Raw genomic sequence first — 21,630 nt, forward strand, 5'->3', positions numbered from 1 at the left:
TTTCCTGCCTACCACGTTTAAAATAAGTTTTTCACATTCTCAGCGTCTTCATCTCTATCTTGATGCCTGCTTTGCTTTCTGTGTATTATGGTATTTGTTTACTTACTTATTATCTCTTTCTCCTACTAGAACATAAGCTTTATGAGGGAGGAACTTGTCTGTCTTGTCTTTGTATTCCCAGCACTTGGCACAGGGCATCACACAGGGCAGATTGTTTGTCATTGTTGAACAATGGTTTTTATGGTCCTTCCATGGTTGGCTTTTCCTTCCCACAACGTACTTCCTTATAGGGGCAGGTCTTTGTTTATAATTTGTCTTCCAAAAGGAAACTTATACATGACTTTTAAAAATTAAAACGTAGTGTATAGAAGCAACCTTTGGGCCAGGCATGGTGGCTCACGCCTGTAATCTCAGCATTTTGGGAGGCCGAGGCAGGCGGATCACGAGGCCGGGAGATCGAGACCATCCTGGCTAACACTGTGAAACCCCGTCTCTACTAAAAATACAAAAAATTAGCCAGGCATGGTTGCAGGCGCCTGTAGTCCCAGCTACTCGGGAGGCTGAGGCAGGAGAATGGCGTGAACCCAGGAGGCGGAGATTGCACCACTGCACTCCAGCCTGGGCAACAGAGCGAGACTCCGTCTCAAAAAAAAAAAAAAAAAAAAAAAAAGGAAGCAACCTTTGAAAAACTGTGTTTCTAATGACAGCCTTTAGAATCCTATGTAGGAGCCCCTAGAATTGCAACACTTTAAAAATGAAGTGAATTACTAGTGCGTGGCACTGTTGCACACAAACATGATTTTAGTTATATTCACTTCTTCTCCATCCCCTACACAGTTTCCGTGATGCGCTAAAGGAGATACAGCCAGGCAAACCCCAAATCTGAAACGTATGCATGAGGAATATGAATAAGGGATGGCAAATGTGATTTGCGGGGAGAAGAAACGAGGAGAGAGGGCAGGTGACTTGCTGGTGGCTGTGGGAGGAGTTGTGGCCTGAGGCTGGGGAAGGACCTCCCATTTCTTAGCAATGTGAGTATCTCGTGGCTTCCAAGCTTGGTTGGTTTTGTTTTGATCATGCCTCAGAGGTGTGCCCCCTTGTTCTGTGGTTGGACCATTTCCAAAGCTTATTGATCCTGGAGGTTGGGGCCCCAGAATGAAGGTGGAAACAGGTGGATTAGGGCATGCCTGAATAGAGGGAGGCTTTTTCCATGGGTCTTCTGGTCTGTCTAAGAAAGGCACTCTACACTGGCCCTGGGAGGCGAACATAAAGGAGCAATGGGCACCTCCCCCAGCTTTCCTGGGAGAGACTCACAGCTCCCCAGCCAAGGCTTCCTCACACCCAGGCCAGCTTTTCCCAGCAGAGGAAACTTCCCTCTCCAAGGCCTCCTCTGTTCTGAAGTCCAGAAATGGGGCCAACAGGAAGACTCTCACTTCTCACTTCTCCTCAGCTATACGGGGAGATACCCAGGAGTGAAAACCCCCCACCTACACTCCCCCAAAGGAGCCCTAGGTCTTACTGTGATTAAGACTCTCCTTCTGTGAGTGACTCCACACAATATTCCACCTGTCGGCTGAGCTGTTGCTAGCTGAGGTGCTGCACTTTTTACCCCACCACATATTCCCCGGGAGTGTTCTTCTTGCTCTTCCTCCACTCATCTCCCCACACTGATTGCCTAGCAGAGACTGATTTTAGCACTTCCTTCCTGGTACAAGGCCTTACAGGTCATTCTGCTGAGGGGAGACAAGGACTCCGAAGGGCTTTGGTGTGATTGTCTTCATTGTTTTCCCCTAGGGTCACCCTTATTTGGCTTCCATTTTCAACAAAGGAAAGATGCCCCTGTGGGACAGTGGAGGGGTCAGGGGTCAGACAGGCAGGCTGCTCCCTCACCTAATCACTGCTCTCACCCTCCTTCCCCATTTCTCTACGGACCTTGATAGCCACAGCTGCCCAAGGTTTGCAACAAAGGGAACTAGATGACTGAAAACAAGCCTCACTCACCACGGCGTGAGCTGTCATGGTAGAGGGACCTTTTAACTTCATGACTTAGATTGTTTTTTGGCTAATTTGTATGCCTTGCTGTGAGAAGTGAATACATTTCTTTTAAACTACAGGAAGAAAAAAGATGGCCAGGTGTGGTGGCTCACACCTGTAATCCCAGCACTTTGGGAGGCTGAGGTGGGCGGATCACAAGGTCAGGAGTTTGAGACCAGCCTGGCCAATATGGTGAAACCCCGTCTCTACTAAAAATACAAAAATTAGCCAGGTGTGGTGGCGGGCGCCTATAGTTCCAACTACTCAGAAGGCTGAGGCCAGAGAATACCTTGAACCTGGGAGGTGGAGCTTGCAGTGAGCTGAGATTGCACCACTGCACTCCAGCCTGGGCGACAGAGTGAGACTCTGTCTCAAAAAAAAAAAAAAAAAAAGATCACACTGGCCACCAATAGGTCTAGGTAGAGTGATAAACACTTTGCCTGGAATTGAGGGCCTCACCACACTAAACATGACAGCTACGCTGTGTGACTGCCAGCACACCCCAGAGAATCCCGGGATGGGCCTCTGGACTCAGAAAATATCAATGTCCCTTCTAGGTGGTGGGAATTTTGTTTTGTTTTCCTCTCTCTATTTTAAATTAGAAAACAGACTAAGAAATGGTTAAATGTGTTTGCCGGAAAATATTCAAGTGTAAGGCAACAGTTTCCAAATTCCCTGCAGAGACTGGGCACAAGGGAACATTGGCAGCCAAGCCTGTTATTAAGAAGGTCACAAGATGCCATCTGTTACTGCGTGCACTTTACTGTTCAAGCATAACATCAACTAGGAGGTGGCTGCAATTGATTTTGCCTGTGAACTTAAAAGATAGAGATATGGTGGACACCATAGTGATTTTAGTAGACTTATATGAACAAACCATGTGTCTGCCTATGAGATGGGCGGGAGTTATGTGGGGAGAAAATAGGGAAAAGGTGAAGCATTATTTTTAATTCTGTCCTTGGTTATAGCTATAGCTCAAATGTAATTTAGGATGCTCCTCGGTGATTTTCCTTTTTGTGTGTGTGTGCCTGGTTTTAGCCGTTTACAAAATATAATAGAACTGCCTTCTTTATAATTACCAAGTTAAGGCAGATAAATGGGGGAGAGCACGAATAAAAAGATAAATGGACTGCCTTATTCTTTTGTTCCCAAAGAATAAAGAATTAAAAATTCTTTTAAAGAATTTCTAAAATCCACAAGAAAGTTAAAATGGCACAATCAATACCCACCTGCCCTCTCCTAGATTCATCAATTGTTAATATTTTGCCACATTTCCTAACATTTGCTTTATCTAAATCTCTCTATACTGATGCCTATATATACTTATTTGCTGGAATGTTGAGAGTAAAATTAAAATATCATAACAGTATATCCTAAATATTTCTGCATGAGTCTCCTATGGATAAGAATGTTCTCTTACATAACCACAACATTGTTATCACACTCAAAAAAAAGTCTGACATTTTCTTAAAGTCAGCTGATCAGAAAAAAAGAAATTTAACATTGCTAGAATAATTTGTATCTAATATATAGACCATTGAATGACTTATTCTTAAAAATCTGTCAGGAAAGAGATTTGCTCTCTAATCTATCCCAATGGTTAACACATCTCTCTTTAAGACAATGATACCTTATATTTTTGAGACATTTTGAAAAATCTGATGAAAGCTCTGGGACCTATCTTCAGAAAAATATTCATATTGTACCAGTCCATGGCCTGTTAGGAAGTGGGCTGTACAGCAGGGGGTGTACAGTGGGGAGCAAGCAATGCTTCATCTGCATTTATGGCCACTCCCCATGGTTGGCACTACTGCCTGAGCTCCGCCTCCTGTCAGATCAGTGGTAGCATGAGATTCTCCTAGGAGCACAAACCCTATTGTGAACTGAGCATGCAAAGGATCTGGGCTGCATGCTCCTTATGAGAATCTAATGCCTGATGATCTGTCACTGTCTCCCATCACCCCCAGATGAGACCATCTAATTACAGGAAAACAAGCTAGGGCCCCCACTGATTCTACATTACGGTGAGTTGTATAATTATTTTATTATCTATTTCAATGTAAGAATAATAGAAATAAAGTGCACAATAAATATAATGTGCTTGAATCATCCTGAAACCATCACCCCTGCCCCTGCCCACCCACCTTCCATGTTTCCATGTTTCCATTGTCTTCCCTGAAACTGGTTCCTGGTGCGAAAAAGGGTGGGGACTGCTGCATAAAGACACTTATACTGGCCAACAATGCATACATCTTGGCTGCTTCTAGGTTGTATTGTTCACATTTAATCTAAATTCTCCTCCTTTGTGTACATACAACTTAAGGCTGCAGTACTCAGAAAGGATGGAGAAGGGTTTGTCTTCACCTTCCAACATTATGTTTTGTGTTCACGAACCTTCATTTCAAATGACAGGCAGGTGGGAGATGAAAGCATCCCCAACATATTAAAGGAAAACAGAATCACCGAGAAGGTTGACAGTTGTACTATGACAGACACCCAGTAGGTGGACTAAATGATTAGAAGACCTGGAGGTATACTTCCAAACTTGAGCTTCTCTGATTCTGCAAGCCTACACTTGCTTTCTTGATAATTTGCTTTTAAAAACTAAATACCTGTAACCTGGAATTACAGGAAATACAGGTATTTCCATCAGGGTTGGCACAACATTTAAGGACCTAATACCTAAAGATAGAATTTGTTGGTAATTACAAAGATATTTAGTTTTATCAACAAATTGCCCAATTCAGTTACAGTTCTAAGACTGGGTAGTGGGAGCAGGAAGGTAGATACATAATAGCAAATTAGGGTAACATTAAATGTCCTTAAAAGGCCAGCTGAAGCTGCCAAGGTCAAACTTTATCATGGGCTCTATTTTGTGAACTGTGACCTCGCAAAGAAAAGTCATTAGCTAACCGTACTCCAACATATGTGAGCTTAACACTGGTGAAGAGGAACACTGGTTCCTCTCCATATACCGCTAAAGAAAATGAGAGACATTTCTAGTTCAGTGAGAAAAATGCCCAAGTTGGCTGAAAGATAAACACAAATGTATAAATACCTAATGCTATGGTCTAGCACAAATTCTAATGCCTGGTTTTTTTCCCCATAATGCACCAAATGCCCTCAAAATTACTTTCTATAAAACTTTAATATTATAGAATCATATCACTTACTAATTAATGATTAGTATAATTCTTGAAAGGAAGGGTAGCAAAAAGCTAGTTAAGCCTCTGGGAGGCCTGTGGGATTTATAAAAGTCTTACAGAGCTTTGAAAGGCTAAGAATTCACAGAGCATGGAACAATCAGCACTAATTGTGAAGGATAAACTTCTTATCCGTCTGCTTTTACTGTGGCTATGAAAAAGTGGGTTTTTCTTGAATTTAGCTAAGTAATTGTTAAGCTCTTTGACTCTGGCTTAAGATACCTTCTTTTAAAAAAAAAAGTTTATCAGCATAAAATAGCACACAAAGCAATGAACATTTGCCACATGCTAGTCCCCTCTCTTGACTTATTTCTAATGACTAGGTCCCATCATATTACATCAAGCAAGACACCCTTTCAGCAGTTTCCCCTGATTTTTAATGAAATCACACAAGATAACTCAGTATAATTCGTCATTAAAAAATCAATCTGGGCACCATGGCTCATGCCTGTAATCCCAGCACTTTGAGAGGCTGAGGTAGGAGGACTGCTTGAGCTCGGGAGTTCGAGACCAGCCTGGGTAATAGAGTGAGAACTCATTTCTACAACAAATTTTTAAAAATTAACTGAGTGTGGTGGCACGGGCCTGTAGTCCCAGCTACTTGAGAGGCTGAGGCAGGAGGATCCCTTGAGCCTGGAAGTTGGAGGTTGCAGTGAGCCATGATCATGCACTGCACTCCAGCCTGGGTGGCAGAGCAAGACTGTCTCAAAAAAAAAAAAAAAAAAAAAGAAAGAAAGAAAGAAAAGAAGAAAAGAGTAAGTGAAAAAGCACAATGACATCGTATGTTCTCACTCGTAAGTGGGAGCTAAGCTATGAGGATTGCAAAGGTATAAGAATAATACAATAGACTTTGTGGACTCGGGGGAAAGGGTGGGAGGGGGATGAGGAATAAAAGACTACACTTGGGTACAGTGTACACTGCTTGGGTGATGGGTGCACCAAAATCTCAGAAATCACCACTAAAGAACTTACTCATGTAACCAAACACCGCCTGTTCCCAAAAAACCTATTGAAATAAAAAAATTAGAAATTTTTTAAAAAATAAATAAAAAGAATAAAACCATAATGAGTTACTACTTCACATCCATTAGAATGGCTATAATCACAAAGACAATAACAAATATTGGAGAAGATGTGGAGAAATAGGTACCTTCATTCATTGCTGGTGGGAATATAAAAGAATACAGCCACTTTGGAAAACATCTTGGCAGTTTCTTTAAAGGTTAAACAAAAATTAATAGCAGAACCCAGCAATGCTGCGTATAGGTTTTTACCCACTAGAAATGAAAACACATGTCTACACAGACTTGCATGTGAATGCTCATTGCAGCATTATCCATAGCAGCCAAAATTGGAAACCCTAATGTCTGTTACCTGGTGAATGAGTAACAAAATCTAGTATATTCGTACAATGGAACACTATTCAGCAATTAAAAAAAAGAACAAAATACTAAAACAGCTACAACATGGATGAACCTCAAAACATTGTGTTAAGTTAAAGAAGTCAGACATACAAGATCACATAGTGTATGATTCCATTTATATGAAATGTCCAGTAAAGGCAAATCTATAGAGAAAGTAGATGAGTGGTTTTCTAGTGCTGGTGGTAAGAAAGGGGATTAACTATAAATGAGCAAAAGGAATCTTATTGGGATGATGAAAATACTCTAAAGCTAGATTATGGTGATGATTGCATAACCTGATAAGTTTACTTAATTCACTGAACTGTGTACTTAAATTTTGTCAGTTTCAAGGTTTATAAGTTATATATCAATAAAATTGTTTTAAAAATGCATCTGAGCTTCTCAAGACCTTAATAAAAATTTACAGCCTTGGAATTTCAGCAGTCTTAGCCTCTCTCTAATTCTAAGAGTGTAAGTTGTGTATCATAGGAGAACATTTCAGACACAAAAATGTTTACCTCTCCCAAAAGCTCCAGAAGAATTACTATGAATTTAACTTCTACAGTTTTGTCTTACCTGTTTGATGCTTATTTTTAAAAAGATATTATTCTTAATTGACACATAATAATTGCATATATTTCTGGAGAACAGTGTGGTATTTTAACACATGTATACAATGTGTAATGAGTGAGTCAGGGTAACTGGCATATCCATCACCTCAAACATTTATGATTTATTTGTGTTGGGAACATTCAAAATCCTTTCTTGTAGCTATTCGAAAATATTCAATTTTCCAGAGATATTTCAAATAAAAAAAGAAAATACACAATAAACTATCGGGCTTTTTTTTGAGACAGGGTCTTGCTCTGTTGCCCAGGCTAGAGTGCAGTGTGCAATCATGGCTCACTGCATCCTCCACTTCCCAGGCTCAGGCAATCCTCCTGCCTTAGCCTCCCTGGTAGCTGGAACCCCAGGAGCCACCATCACACCCAGCTAATTTTTAAAAATTATTATTTGTAGAGACGGGGGTCTCCCTATGTTGCCAACGCTGGTCTCGAACTCCTGGCCTCAAGTGATTCTCCTGCCTTGACCTGCCAAAGTGCTGGGATTACAGCCATGAGCCACGGTGTCTGGCCATAAATTACTGTTAACCGTATTGCCTCTACAGTGTTATAGAACAACAAAACTTATTCCTCTTATGTAACTATAATTTTTGGTCAGATGCTAAAGGGAAACAATTGAAGTGTGTACAGTTTGTGGTAATAGCCTAATTGGAAGTGTAAGGAATTTTATTCTAACACTGCGTTTAATCCTGATTTTCCCTCTTCATGTGCATGCAGGACTATTCCCTGATATAACCAGGCCCTTTAAAAAGTCATTTGATGTCAAGCATGGAGTGGTAAGCCCAACATTTCTCAGCAATCTCTTACCTGTAGAGAGCTTAAATTATTGTACACTGCATATTATTCATTAAAAAAACAAATGGGGTTAAATTTTTAAAAAACAATATTCACCAAACATTTATTCCTGAGTGCTTATTTTGTGTGTGGCTTTCTATTAGGTGATAGGAACGCAACAATAACCAAGGTTACGAATTGTGAACAACTGATGATACTGTATTTTTATTATCATCACCAAATTTTCCTCTTTTCCTTGCAGAGGAAAAATTATATATAATATACTGGCAGTTAAAAATAACTTTTCTCTGGCTGTAAACATTCAAATAATACAGAGTAACAAAGTAAAGATTATCTGAAATCTTCCCCCAGGGACAATCACCATTTTCATTTCAGTGAACATCCTTATAAATGTCTCTCTATACTTATGTATACAAAAGGATACATGCATACACACAGTATATTGATGAGATCACACTGGACACTGTCCTCTGTAACCTGCTTTTATCCCTCAATATTTTCATGGACATCTTTCAGTGTTAATCAACATAATTATTTGTTACGATTTTTAATGGATACATAATATTTTATTAACTGACTCCATTACAATTTTAAAATATGCCATAGGCCGGGCACGGTGGCTCATGCCTGTAATCCCAGCACTTTGGGAGGCCAAGACAGGTGGATCACCTGAGGTCAGGAGTTTGAGACCAGCCTGACCAACATAGTGAAACCCCATCTCTACTAAAAAAAAAAAAATACAAAATTAGCCGGGCATGATGGTGTGTGCCTGTAATCCCAGAGGCTTGGGACGCTGAGGCAGGAGAGTTGCTTGAACCTGGGAGGTGGATGTTGCAGTGAGCTGAGATCGTGCCACTGCACTGCAGCCTGGGCAACAAGAGTGAAACTCCACCTATTAAAAAAAAAAAAAGTATATATATATATAAAATATATATTATATATAATATATGATATATAATACATATTATATATTATATATGATATATAATAATATATAATTATATATATTATATATAATTATATAATATATAATATATAATTATATATAATATATAATATATAATTATATATAATATATAATATATATATACACACACACACATATGCCATATAAGGAGGCATTTAAGGTTTTCTAATTTATAACTACTGTAACCAATGCTGTGATCAATTTGAATATATGTTTTTGTAGCTGTAAAATCATCTCTTCAGGGTACGTTCCCATAAGACGAATTCTTGGGTCGAAAGTACACTTATTTTACAAATGGCCAAACTGCCTTCCCAAAAACTGGCCTCGTGCCCCAGTAGTGCGTGAGAGTGCCTGTTTTCCTATATCCTCTCTAACATTAGCTTTAAAATATAATCTTGATGTTTTCCAACTTGACAGATGAAGATAGTTCAATTTTCTTTTAATTTCATTTCTTTGATTATTAGTGAAGTCAAGCATCTTCTCCTATGTTTATTCATCATTCATAGTTCTTTCACGAACTTTAATTGATTCTCACTATTTGTGGTTATATTTTGTAAAATCACCATGAATACTGAATTAAGGAATACTGAACCATTGTTCCTAAAGGAAATATAAGGTTAGATTCCTGGGAGCCTCCAGTCACAACATCTTTGTCGACTGATCAATATATAATTTTGTTTTTATGTATATTTCTGTTTAAAGACACTTAATTTAATATATGAACTCATGGCTAACAGCACTATAACTAATGCTAGAATGGAGCTTAATTAATTTACAAATAAATTTTAGCAAGTAGGTGAATTTGCAAACACAGATTCATGAATAATTATATTTGAATGATAATGATAGTATATTTCCTTTATCCATTTTCCTACTAGGGTGTCTAGCTTTTTCTTATTGATTTGTATATGGTATTTTCATATTAGGATTGTACTCTTTTGTCTATATTTTACTGTTATTGTTTGTTATTACAGTGGTGGCTTTTTCTTTTTCTTTTTTTTTGAGACAGGGTCTTGCTATGTTGCCCTGGCTGGCTTTGAACTCCTGGGCTTAAACAATCTCCTGCCTCAGCCTCCCAAGTGGCTGAGACTACACTGCACTCACAGTGGTGGCTTTTGACAGCAGTATCAGTGCTTTCTGAATGCAGGGGTGGGGAGGAACAATGTTGGGAAAATGAATTTTATTAGATTTCTATTATTATGAAAGTGGTTGGTATTTATTTCTATCTCTCCTTTTTATAGGCACATCAAATTTGGGATTTTGGTGATTGTTTTCCGACACCTCCAAATTATGGAAAATACTGTAAGTCCCATCCTAAACTACTACTTTATATCCATTTTCTGGCCTTTATTTTAATCGTGGTCATGTGATTTTTTTTTTTTTTTTTTTTTTGAGATGGAGTCTCGCACTCTCCCAAGCTGAAGTGCAGTGGCGCGATCTCGGCTCACTGCAAACTCCGCCTCCCACGTTCACGCCATTCTCCTGCCTCAGCCTCCTGAGTAGCTGGGACTACCGGCGCCCGCCACCACACCCGGCTAATTTTTTGTATTTTTAGTAGAGACGGGGGTTTCACCATGTTAGCCAGGATGGTCTCGATCTTCTGACCTTGTGATCCTCCCTCCTCGGCCTCCCAAAGTGCTGGGATTACAGGCGTGAGCCACCATGCCCGGCCCTTTCATGTGATATTTTCATACCTTTTGCATTTCTGCTTCCTTCCTCCTGGCACCCACATTGTTACATCATTTTATCTCTCCTAACAATACAAAAGGTAGGATGCAGAAATAACAGGAGGGAGAAATGCAAGAGGCATTTGTCACTCATGCTGGTGGCAGAGGAGGGGGCTGTGTATGTGAAGGTTTGGATCTATTGATTTAAAACAAGGTTTGGGAATGTCAGGAAATTTCACTTATGGTAGACTCTGTTTATCGCAAACACTCACACATTGGCTATCTCTTCACCCTAGGTGTGAGACCTAAAAAGCCAGCACAGGAGGCCCTGATAAACTACAGTCGACGAGGGAAAGGTGTCCTAAAGCATGTAAGAATCTTTTTACTTGCCATGCAACAGTGGATCTGTGGGGTAGTCAGGAAGCGGGGTTCTGAGTGTCTCTACATGGCAGCAGGGGTGGTGGCCTGTGTATGTTTAGAGTTGGTATAAAAGTATTCCCTAAGTTACAATCAGGCAAAAAGTGGAGCTGTTCTGATAAGATAAAGTCTTTCTTAAAGAATCATGAATAGTTTCTTGGGTGGATCTCTCCACAGCTGTTTTGGAAACAAGCCCCTAAGAGGTTTACAGCAGTTGGAATTTATTGTACTGTCCAAATTTTCATCGGTGAGTTGCTGGGTTCTGCCTGTTGTGAAAAAGAGAGTTCTCAGATAGTCCTGCCCTGCCGCATATCCACCCTGGTTGCCCAGTGGCTGGAGTTTCCCTCCTCATGTGCCCGTCCTGCCACCCAGCATCTATGGTCCCTGCTTCCCCGATATGACCCTCCAGACCAGGGATTCTCTCCTTCCTGATTAGACTTTCTCAAACCCCAGGGCTTTTAAACAGATTGTTAAAATGGGGTTCTTTTTATGTCTTAAAGTTCTGGCAGACATCCTTAGAGAGTAAGTTGAAAGAAAGAATAAAAACTGGTTTTTGCATAGAAGTTACAACTATTTTTGCTATTCTATTACTTTATTAAGATTTCTCTTTAACTTAAAAAAAAACTCAGACTCATCCTAAGTAATTATGTTTATTATACCATGGGCTTGATATGCTCGTTATGTGTGTTAAAAAAAAAAACTCTGACCATTAAAATAAAAAATGTTATACAAGTACTACCTAACAGTATCACGAGAACCACCAGTTATACATACATTTCACTTTCACTTGGAAATGCTGGTCTTTGGACATTAACTAGCAGATATGATACATTTCGCTAATGGGAGAGGGTTGGATGACCCACGCTGGTTCCCAGGCAACCAGTCTATTTTAATGATGCTCTTCCAAAAATGGTGCAGTTTTTCTCAACTTTTCTGCTTAGGACCTGATAATGTTCCCAGGGAGCATTTCAAACATGGAAAGCCAGTGCGGTGGCAGACTGTGGAGGGAGTTGTTTGGGGGCATTTGTAGCTGCGTGGTCCCCTGAAAGTTATATTGTGTGGTCAACCAGGGACATCCCTTCACTGTAGGGTTGATGCCTGCTTCTAGGAAGGGTAGATGATTTCCTGAAAGTACATTTACTGAAAGCTGGCCTCTTGGGAGTTGCTTGGGAGAATCATTAACTATTGTTAAATAAATAAATCCCTCTTGCCTACATGGAGTTGTACTGGTGCCAAGCAATTCCATTGCCAATCAGTGTCTGCAGCTGTTCTGGGGAACAGCTGCTTCTCTCTGTAAGGTGCTTCCCCAACCCCTCCCAGAAAGGGAATTCTCTGTACTCAAAGTAGCCGCTTTTAAGTCAACCATTCCCAACAAATAAACGACATTAATCCTGCTCTTGTTTTTGTGGTGCAATAACAGACTAAAAGTACATGCACGTGCACACACACACACCACACAATTAATATGGGGCACATATTTGGAAAACCTTGGACCTAGAGTCCTGACCAAAAAAATAAATCATGACTTTTTATTTATGAGACAAGGCAAATCTTTTTTTTTTTTTTTTTTGAGACAGAGTTTCACTCTTGTTGCCCAGGCTGGAGTGCAATGGCGTGATCTTGGCTCACTGCAACCTCCACCTCCTGGGTTCAAGCAATTCTCCTGCCTCAGCCTCCCGAGTAACTGGGATTAACGTGTGTGCCACCACACCCAACTAATTTTTGTATTTTTAGTAGAGACAGGGTTTCACTGTGTTGGCCAGGCTGGTCTCGAGCTCCTGACCTCAGGTGATCTGCCCACCTTGGCCTCCCAAACTGCTGGGATTACAGGCGTGAGCCACCATGCCCGGCCGAGACAAGGCAAATCTTAATATTTTTAAATATATATAGTTTGGAAGAGAACAAGCACTGAGATATATAAATGCCCAATTTCCTGCATCAAAGCAATAAGTAGAGATTGAATGAAATTTTCAACGATCATTAACACTATTCTTAGTTCCGAAAGTATTTGCTTGCTGGGTAGTGCTTTTGGTAATCATTCTCTAAATATTTATATTCCTGTGTCCTATCTTGAAGAAGTTCCTGATGGAAACTGGAAAGCAGAGCATTCACATCCAGGAATGTGGGAACTAAAGGCATTAGGGAAACCTGGAAAGAATCTTACCAGAGAAGCAGTGGGGGCCGGTTAGGGATTGCAAGTGTTCCTGCCCTTTTTCTCTCCCACTTTATTAATCTGGCCCTCCTAACAGAGACACAATATATTAAACAGGAAGGTTAAGAGAGATGGAAGAAAATGCAGGATCAATCCCATCTCCTGCTCATGAATGATGTTTGGTTTGGAAGAGACAATTTAATTCCCAATTCTGTGGAAAAGTGACCTTTGCGGATGAGCGAGTGTTGACAACCAGGCCATTTTTCTCCAGCTTCATGGACGGTGCGATTCTGAAAGCAACGTTTGCTCATCTGAGGATTCAGAAGCTGATCGATACTCCGATTATGGCTGGGGAGGACCCTCATCGCCATTTAACTGAGTTGGAAAATGAAGCCACAATGCTGGAGGCGTGGAGTTTGCTTAATAAACAACTTTGAGGTATGGGGCCCTCCCAACACCCCCCCCCCCCACCCCGCCCCGCCCAGGAACGTCTGGACCCTGGCAGGTTGGCTTTCTGGGACAATTCCATGGGCTTCATTTATCAGTTTTTTCCCTTTTTAATTGGTGGAGAGAGACAAAAGTTTTTATAATCTTTATTAAATTTTCCTTTTTAAATAAATACCTGGGACCACATTTCTCTGCTAGAACCACAGAAATGGTGCTGCGGCCCCGACCGTCGGGGGCTCCGGCGTCACAGAGCCTGTCCCTTGTATCTGGGAGCCCCGGGGAAGGCGCAGGGGCGTGAGAAAGGCTCTTTGTATTCAGAGCGGTCACCCAGCAGAGCCGGAGCCTTCCACCGCCAGGTTTTCCTCCGCGCAAGGCGCCGCCGGGAAGCGAATTGGCTGCGACAGTCGCGGGGGCGGGGGCGGCCTCAGACGCGGCGGGCGCGCGAGCTCAGGGGCGGAGTCGTGGCCCTCCCGTCCCGGCTCCCTCGGTAGCTGCCTGCGCCCCCAAAGCCGCGCCCACGGCCCGCCCACCCGCCGCCTGCCCCTCCCCTCCCCGGTCCGCCCCTTCCCGCTCCTCCCGGCCCGCCCGAGCGGCCGTCTCTTTCTTCCTCCACGGCCCACCTCTTCTCCCCCACGATCCTCCTCCTCTAGCGTCCACAGGCCGCCTCCGCCGCCTACGACCCTCCTCCTGCTGATTCCCCCCCACCACCGCCCGCCTAGTCGCCCCCGCGGAGCGCGCAGGAGGGAGGGACCGGGAGCGGCAGGGGCTGCACATGACCTGGGGCGCGGGAAGGAGCCCGCTGCCGTCTAGGCCCGCGAAGGGCCTCGGCAGCCGCCGACTTCTGCGGAAAAGCAGAACGGTGTTTGGTTTACTAACGTAGCTGCCTCCTACCACTCTTCCTCCCCAGCCCCGCTCTCTGCTCCCCACACCCCCTTCCGTTTACTCCTAGTTACCAAGACCGTCCTTCTCTTAGGATTTCTGTTGAATAGAAAATACAATTAAAAGTCGCAGCACCACCCCTGCCTCCCGCCCCACAAACTCCTAGTGATTATTTTTGTCTCTTAGCCCTAGGTTGGGTTAAATACATTCCCCGGGAGCCATCTGGTCTGATTCCCGGCAACCTTCGTATGGTTTCCATTAAGCTCTCCAAAAGCATGCATTGAAAAGGCAGCCCTGTAGCCACTTAGGAACCTCCAGAGTTTTGCCCTGGCCAGCCCTGGTAGACATCCCAGGCAGAAGGAGAGAAAGGCCTCTGTTTAGGTTCCGAGTCTAGTACCTCATGATCCTGGTTTTAATCTCGAATTTCTTGGCTTTTCCTAGTCCAAGAAAATACAGTTCTCCAAGGTAATGGCTATCATTAATTCATCATTTGTTTTTTACTATACGCAGAGGATAGCTGATTAGAATTCTGTTTTAATTCTAAAAATGAAGGCTAACAGCTTTACAGATAGGTTTCAACAGTAACCTGGCCACACAAGTTCAATTTGACCAGCAACATTGGTATGGTGGGGTCTACACCTTCTCGCCTGTCTGTCCACCATTCCTTAACCCCCAAAAGGCAAAGAACAAATGTTTGCTTGTGGAAACATATTCCCTCACACGTGGGTTAGGGCTTGTGTCCAAGAAAAAGGGAACCGGCAGGTTCATAGACTCAGAGTGTTGTAACTAGAGTGTTCCTTAGGATTCATCCGAGATGTATATCCATTGATTGAGGACACTCAGAAAGTGGAGGGGCTTCGGGAAGGTCACATGGCTGATGAGTACAGTACTGCAGCCTAATTTGGGGACGGGAGGGTGGGGAAGAGACCTGGGCATCAAGAGCTTTATCATATACAGCAAGGAAGATTGTGGTCAAACCAATTCATTAGTGGCACATCCTGAATCTCCCCAGTCCCTCAGCCGCAGTCCCATCTCTGTCCTGCTCTGTGCCTCCCTGTTTGCGGAGTTAGAGCCCTTTGCTATTCTTCCTGTTTCCCCACTCCCGCCCTGACCGTGTGATTTTTATTTGGGTTTTAAAAATGAAACCAGGTGCTGCATAAAACAAAAGCAAAGTAATAACAAGGAAAGACTAGCCAATGCCTGAGGAATGTGCTGAGTTTTATGACTCAGGCTGTCCTAGCAAAGAGCTTGGACTGACAGCGAGAGGTGGGTGGCACGGAGCACAGACCATACATGGCAGCCCTGGCCTCCCCAGATAGGCATGGTCAAGGCAGCCTGTGACTCATTTCACAAAACCAGAGACTCTTGTTCTTTGTGGAGCAAGACTTCCCGGACGCTAGAGCAGGATGATCGTCAACTTTTCTCCTTAGAGCCGGTTCAGTCTGATAAAGCAGGGGCCACCCCGGAGCTTGGAGGGGAAGAGAGCCCAGGCACAAGGCCATCCCTGGGAAAGAAACAGGCTTGATGCACTTGGGCGAGGGCTTTGGTGCAGTGAGGAGATGAATAACATGGAAGTTGCAACGTGACATGAAAATTAGCATGTATTGTAGTGGAGACAATGGCTTGAGAGTTCCAGGTCGGGGATTGCCACAGTGCCTTGGAGAAGGGGACTGTTGGAGTGCTCCTAAGCCTGGAGGAGGTGTTTGCTCCTCCTGAGTGCATGGAGCACAGGAAAAGATTGTCAGATGCCAGTAGGGTTTCCGAGGTGCCATTCCTCACGCAATCAGGAAGAGTAACTATGGGCAAAAGTAGTAGACTTTGCATAAACACCCAGAGAGCCACCCAGGCACACATCCTCACATTGTGAGAATTCTTTTCAAATGAGCATAGTAATGGGATGAGGTGTACATTTTTTCTGTTACTAAGAGACAGACTGGGAGAGTGAGAATGCAAAGGAGAATGTCTCTCCTAGCAGAGGTGGTGGGAGGGGTTGGAATTTGGGTGACAAGGATCTGTTTGTGCCGCCTTCATTACACAGGCCTGAGTGGAATGGGACTGATAGGGCTTCTTCTGGTTTCTGCTTCTGGTTTCTTCTTCCCAGAGAAGGCTGTCACTTTTTGAATGAGAATGAACTTTGACTGGCATAAATGAGGTCTTCGTGCAGCAGCCCTATGGAACGGGGACTTGTTTTTCCTTATCTTCTTTCTCTTTTTCTTTTCCTTTCCATGGAATACCCATTGAAAAGCTGTGGTGACTATTCCATAATTGCAGGCAAAGCTCTGCTTAACTTGTTCCTTAAAGTCTACTTACCTGGAAAAATAAAGTCTTTTAAGGACGATGACTTCATAAATATTTATAGTGGGAACAGGCATCACTCTGGTTCTGCGAGAGAATGGGCTCATTCAATTTTATTTATGATGTGACACTTGGGTGAGTGACATCCGTCATCTGGGTCAGCCCTACACTCTGTTCCAGTGAAGCATGTTTATGGAGTGATTATGCCTGCAAATATTTGCTATATTTAGGCCCTCTCCTCCCCTAACCCCCTCTTAGACTTCTTAAGTCCCCAAACCAGCAAAAAGCCAAGCTATGGTCTGGAAGGTTTGAACCCTAATGACAAGGCACAGGGGCTTGAACACGTGCTGTAGAAGGATTTGACGAACTGGGAGGCAATTAGAGTGGGAACACTGTTATTATAGCATTCCTATATTCAGGAGGTTTTGCTGGTCCTGTGTCTAGCAGGTGAGCGCTCTCAGCTAGGCATGAGGAGTTTTGACAGGTGACGAGCACAGCCCTGAGTGACGAATGCAGAAGGATGCTTTTGAAACTCTTTCCTTCCCAGGGAGCTTTCTCTGGACAGGATTTCACAGGCCCTCAGATCTGTCACCATGCACCCTGGGGCTTTAGGGGCAGGACCTGATAGGGACTCTGTGACCTCAGCTGGGTCAAGGTCTGGGTGTAACCTGAGGCCTCCTCTCAGCCACACCTGGTCCATGGCTGGGCGCAACAGCTGCCCTCCATCAGCTGTGGAGCAGGGAGGGCCTTCTCTGGCTTCCTGGCTTTCGAGTGTACATGCCCTGACCTAGGCATTTCAGGCTGGACTTAGACATACTTCAGGACTCAATATTTGCTCTCCAATCGGCTTGGCCATCTATTGTTTATCCTGGGAAGGGCCAGGTCTTGGAACAGGAGCCTGAAGCGTTGCCAGTGTTTTATTTTTAGAGACAGGAAAATGTCTGCTTTTTGGCAGCTGCTCTTTTTCTGGCACACATCAGGGATGGTGTAAAAAAGTTCAAGTGAGAGATTCCAAGCCCTAAATTCATGGCCTATGACACAGGCAATAGCACCATGAGCCTCTCAATAGGCGCCTTTGGGGAACCCAGGATCTGTCAGTAGAAGGCCTTCTGGGCAGAATAGTGGCCTCCCTGCCACACCCTGGCGGCGAGAGTCCTCTCTAGTTCATAAACCTCAGAGCCTGAACATCTCGTGAGTCCCTTTTGAATGCATCAGCCGATCTGAACTATTATAGTTCTTACCTCCATTCATCTCCTTATCTACCAGTCCATAATCTGGTTCAACTTGGTAGGCAGAGTTAAAAAAAAAAAAAAAAGTCCGCTAAATTTCATGTTCCTCAACCCTTCTTAGACCCAATGACGTCATCATAATGATTGTAGAAGCCAGCCAGTGTACATGGCAAGAAATATCTTACTAGATTCAGGGATCACATTTCCAAGTTTTATTGGAATTAATATTTGTCCTAACATAGCCCTCTTAAAACATATTTTTGTAGGTCCTGTGATTCTAGCTACTGACAATTTATAGGAAAGCATTTTGCAAACTATAGTGACGTATTATGCAAAGGTAAAATGGAATATAAATAAAGAATTATTGTTATCTTTTCTCCCCAACCTTTGAAAAACGATTACTTTCTAATTACAAAAATAAAACATGAATACGTTCTTCTTTACTGCTTATAGCCCATCATTACCTTTTGGATTTATTTTTCTTCCTGCTGGAGCACATCTTTGGTAGATTTTCTTTTGCTTTTCCTTCCTTCTCCATCAGAGTGGGTAATACATTTTTCTAAGGGCTTGTATGTCTGAGAAGGTATTTTGCTCTCTCTCTCTGCATGTTAGCTTGGCTTGTTATAGAACTCTAAGTTCAAATTGATTTTTCCTGAGCATTTCTAAGCTATTCCATCATTTTCTTGAGACTGCTTTGGTTGATGAGCAGTATCCTTTTGATCTGACTCTCACTCCTTCGTAGGTAATCCTCTGTATCCTGTTGTACCTTTTAGGATTGCCTTTTTCACCTCAATGCTCTGGAGTTTTGTTTTGATATCACTATGTATGAATTTATTTTTAAAGTTTATCCTGCTTGGTAATGATAGGCTCTTTCAATCTGAGTGTTCAGGTTCTAAAATATGGGGCGGAAACCAGACAGGTTAAATACATCTGTATAGTAAAATGCTGAGGAAGAAAGGAAAGAAACTGTGTGGCTTGAGTGTTGGGAGGAATTTTAAGGGGTTATAGAGAGAGCAAGAGAGTAAGGCTTGGAGAGATTCATTGTTAGTTGGTTCCTGCTGGAGCACATCCTTGATAGAGAAAAATGTGTAAAGAAGACTTTTTAAGCTCTTTGGATGCATATTAAAAATATACTCCCAGCAGGGCTCAGTGGCTCACGCCTGTAATCCCAGCACTTTGGGAGGCCTAGGCAGGTGGATTGCCTGAGGTCAGGAGTTCAAGACCAGCCTGACCAATATGGCGAAACCCCGTCTCTACTAAAAACACAAAAATTACCCAGGAGTGGTGGCAGGCACCTGGAATCCCAGCTATTCGGGAGGCTGAGGCAGGAGGATTGCTTGAACCTGGGAGGTGGAGGTTGCAGTGAGCTGAGATCGCACCACTGCACTCCAGCCTGGGCGATAGAGCGAGACTCTATCTCGAAAAAAAAAAAAAAAAAATATATATATATATATATATATATATATATATATATATATATATATATGGACACACACACACTCCCTTCTTTGGTGTTTTATGAAGAAACTAAGACCTAAATTGGTGTTAATTATATTTTTTTTCTGTGGGACTGTTGTATCTGTGATTTGATACTAAACCACAAGACTGAACCATAAGACTACTTTAAATTAATATGAATTATATAATCAATTATTATTATTATTTTGAGATAGGGTCTTGCTCTGTCACTCAGGCTGGAGTGCAGTGGTATGATCTCAGCTCACTGCAACCTTTGTCTCCTGGGCTTAAGTGATCCTTACACCTCAGCCTCCCGAGTAGCTGGAACCACAGGTGGGCACCACAACGCCCGACTAATTTTTTGTATTTTTGGTAGAGATGGGGTTTCACCATGTTGCCCAGGCTGGTCTCAAACTTCTGGGCTCAAGCAATCTGTCCACCTTGGCCTCCCAAAGTCCTGGGATTACTGGCATGAGCCACTGCACCTGGCCAGCAATTATTATTTTTTTAATGATTAGGCAAATAGCCTTCTTTCATTCTGTCCTTGTCCCTTCCCTTCCCTCACACTGTCCAGGCTACAGTTTCTTTTTACATAATGAAAGATTCTTTTACAGAATGAGATGGAGTTAGATGCTCTAAAGTCTTGCTGTTTCTCTATAACTCTCTTTCTCTTAGTCATTTGTCATCGACCTACCTAAACACTTTCTTTTATGGCTAATAGCTTATAAGAAGCATACACAAATACTTTGTCTACTCATTTAGTAATCTAATTTCTCACCAGATGAGTTGTCATGTATAGATTATAGATTTGGTCAGAAAAGACTGCGCAGTGACCAAAGTTATAGCAATTTAGGACTCTTAGCTTAAGATCCAGAATGCGAAGCTCTGCTTACCTCCCCAGAAGTTTACTACTCCAGACTGAGGAATTCATCTCATAGATTGTCTTGGTCCACCCATAGAAGTTAATGTGTGGCACAGAGCGTCAAGATTTGGGAAAGGCTCAAACACAAACTGATATTCAACCAACAATAGCATCTCTGAACAAATGAAGGCAGGAGATACAAACAAAATCATATTATGACTTTTCACTCTCGAAACATAATCATTGAATTGGCTTTTATTTTATCATGTGCATGTATTATCTTTTAGAAAGCACTAAAAACAATTGTTAAACTTTTAAAAGTATAAGGACAATAGAATAATTATTGAGAGTCCAAGTTCTCCCAGGAGATTTGAATTATTTGAGAGCTTTTTCCTCTACTTCTAATATCCACACTAAAGTGTTTGATATGATGAGACAGTAAACATATGCAGCCTGTATAATCTGAATTACTCTCCTGACTAAAAGGTAGAGATAGAGTCGCTGAGGCCCAACACCCCTGACAACTATTGAGCTCCTAGTTGTTAGATGCTGCTACTCTCACTAGATTTTGAGATATGCATAGTCTCTGCCTGAGTATGTGGGGATGCAGTGTGACCTAGAGGAGGGAGATCTGGGAAAGGCTCAACGTGGAACTGGTATTCAACCAGCAATAGCATCTCTGAGCAAATGAAGGCAGAAGATGCAAACAAACGTTAAGTTCAGAGTCCGCTGACATTGGAAGCCAGCCAGGTGAAAACCGTTCACGTGGATCTTCAAGGGAGTCGGGCATTTCTTAGAGTTGCCATCAGCATTTCTTCTTTTCTGGAATGTAAAGTTTCCTTCACTTTGTATGTAACTAGGGCTCTATCTGTATCCAGAGAGGGTGAAATGCTTTCCAAATTATAGCTATCTCTCCCTTTCTGAAAAAAAAAAAAAAAAAAAAAAAGACAAAAAATAAATTTAAAAAAGTGACAATGTGAGGTTTTCAAAACTGCATTTTACAAAAGAAGAACTATGCATTTGCTTTATAATTTCAAATGCTATATTTTCCATTTTTGGTTAATCTGTAATTAATTGTGGCTCCTAACTCATCGGGTTTCCTACAGTCCCCTTCATCTTTTCTCCAACCTTTATGTTAAACAGTTAATGCTCTATACATTATATAAATACCCTTCTGAAATTCAGTGCCCAAGGAAAAA

General features: G+C 42.3%; 1 protein-coding gene across 2 annotated transcripts in view; it reads left to right on the forward strand.

Annotated features, from left to right (window-relative positions):
• Positions 1-21,630, forward strand: part of C4H4orf51 (chromosome 4 C4orf51 homolog) — a 95,810-nt gene that overhangs the window by 37,381 nt on the left and 36,799 nt on the right. For both annotated transcript variants that reach the window (XM_054683419.2, XM_054683420.2), the window contains exons 3-6: positions 7,981-8,039; positions 10,267-10,327; positions 10,989-11,062; positions 13,533-13,699. In XM_054683419.2, the coding sequence (XP_054539394.1) occupies positions 7,981-8,039; positions 10,267-10,327; positions 10,989-11,062; positions 13,533-13,640 (302 nt within the window). In that variant the 3' untranslated portion in view covers positions 13,641-13,699. The remainder of the gene's footprint in view (positions 1-7,980; positions 8,040-10,266; positions 10,328-10,988; positions 11,063-13,532; positions 13,700-21,630) is intronic.

The sequence above is a fragment of the Pan troglodytes genome, chromosome 3, assembly GCF_028858775.2.
Source record: "Pan troglodytes isolate AG18354 chromosome 3, NHGRI_mPanTro3-v2.0_pri, whole genome shotgun sequence".
Taxonomy (NCBI): domain Eukaryota; kingdom Metazoa; phylum Chordata; class Mammalia; order Primates; family Hominidae; genus Pan; species Pan troglodytes.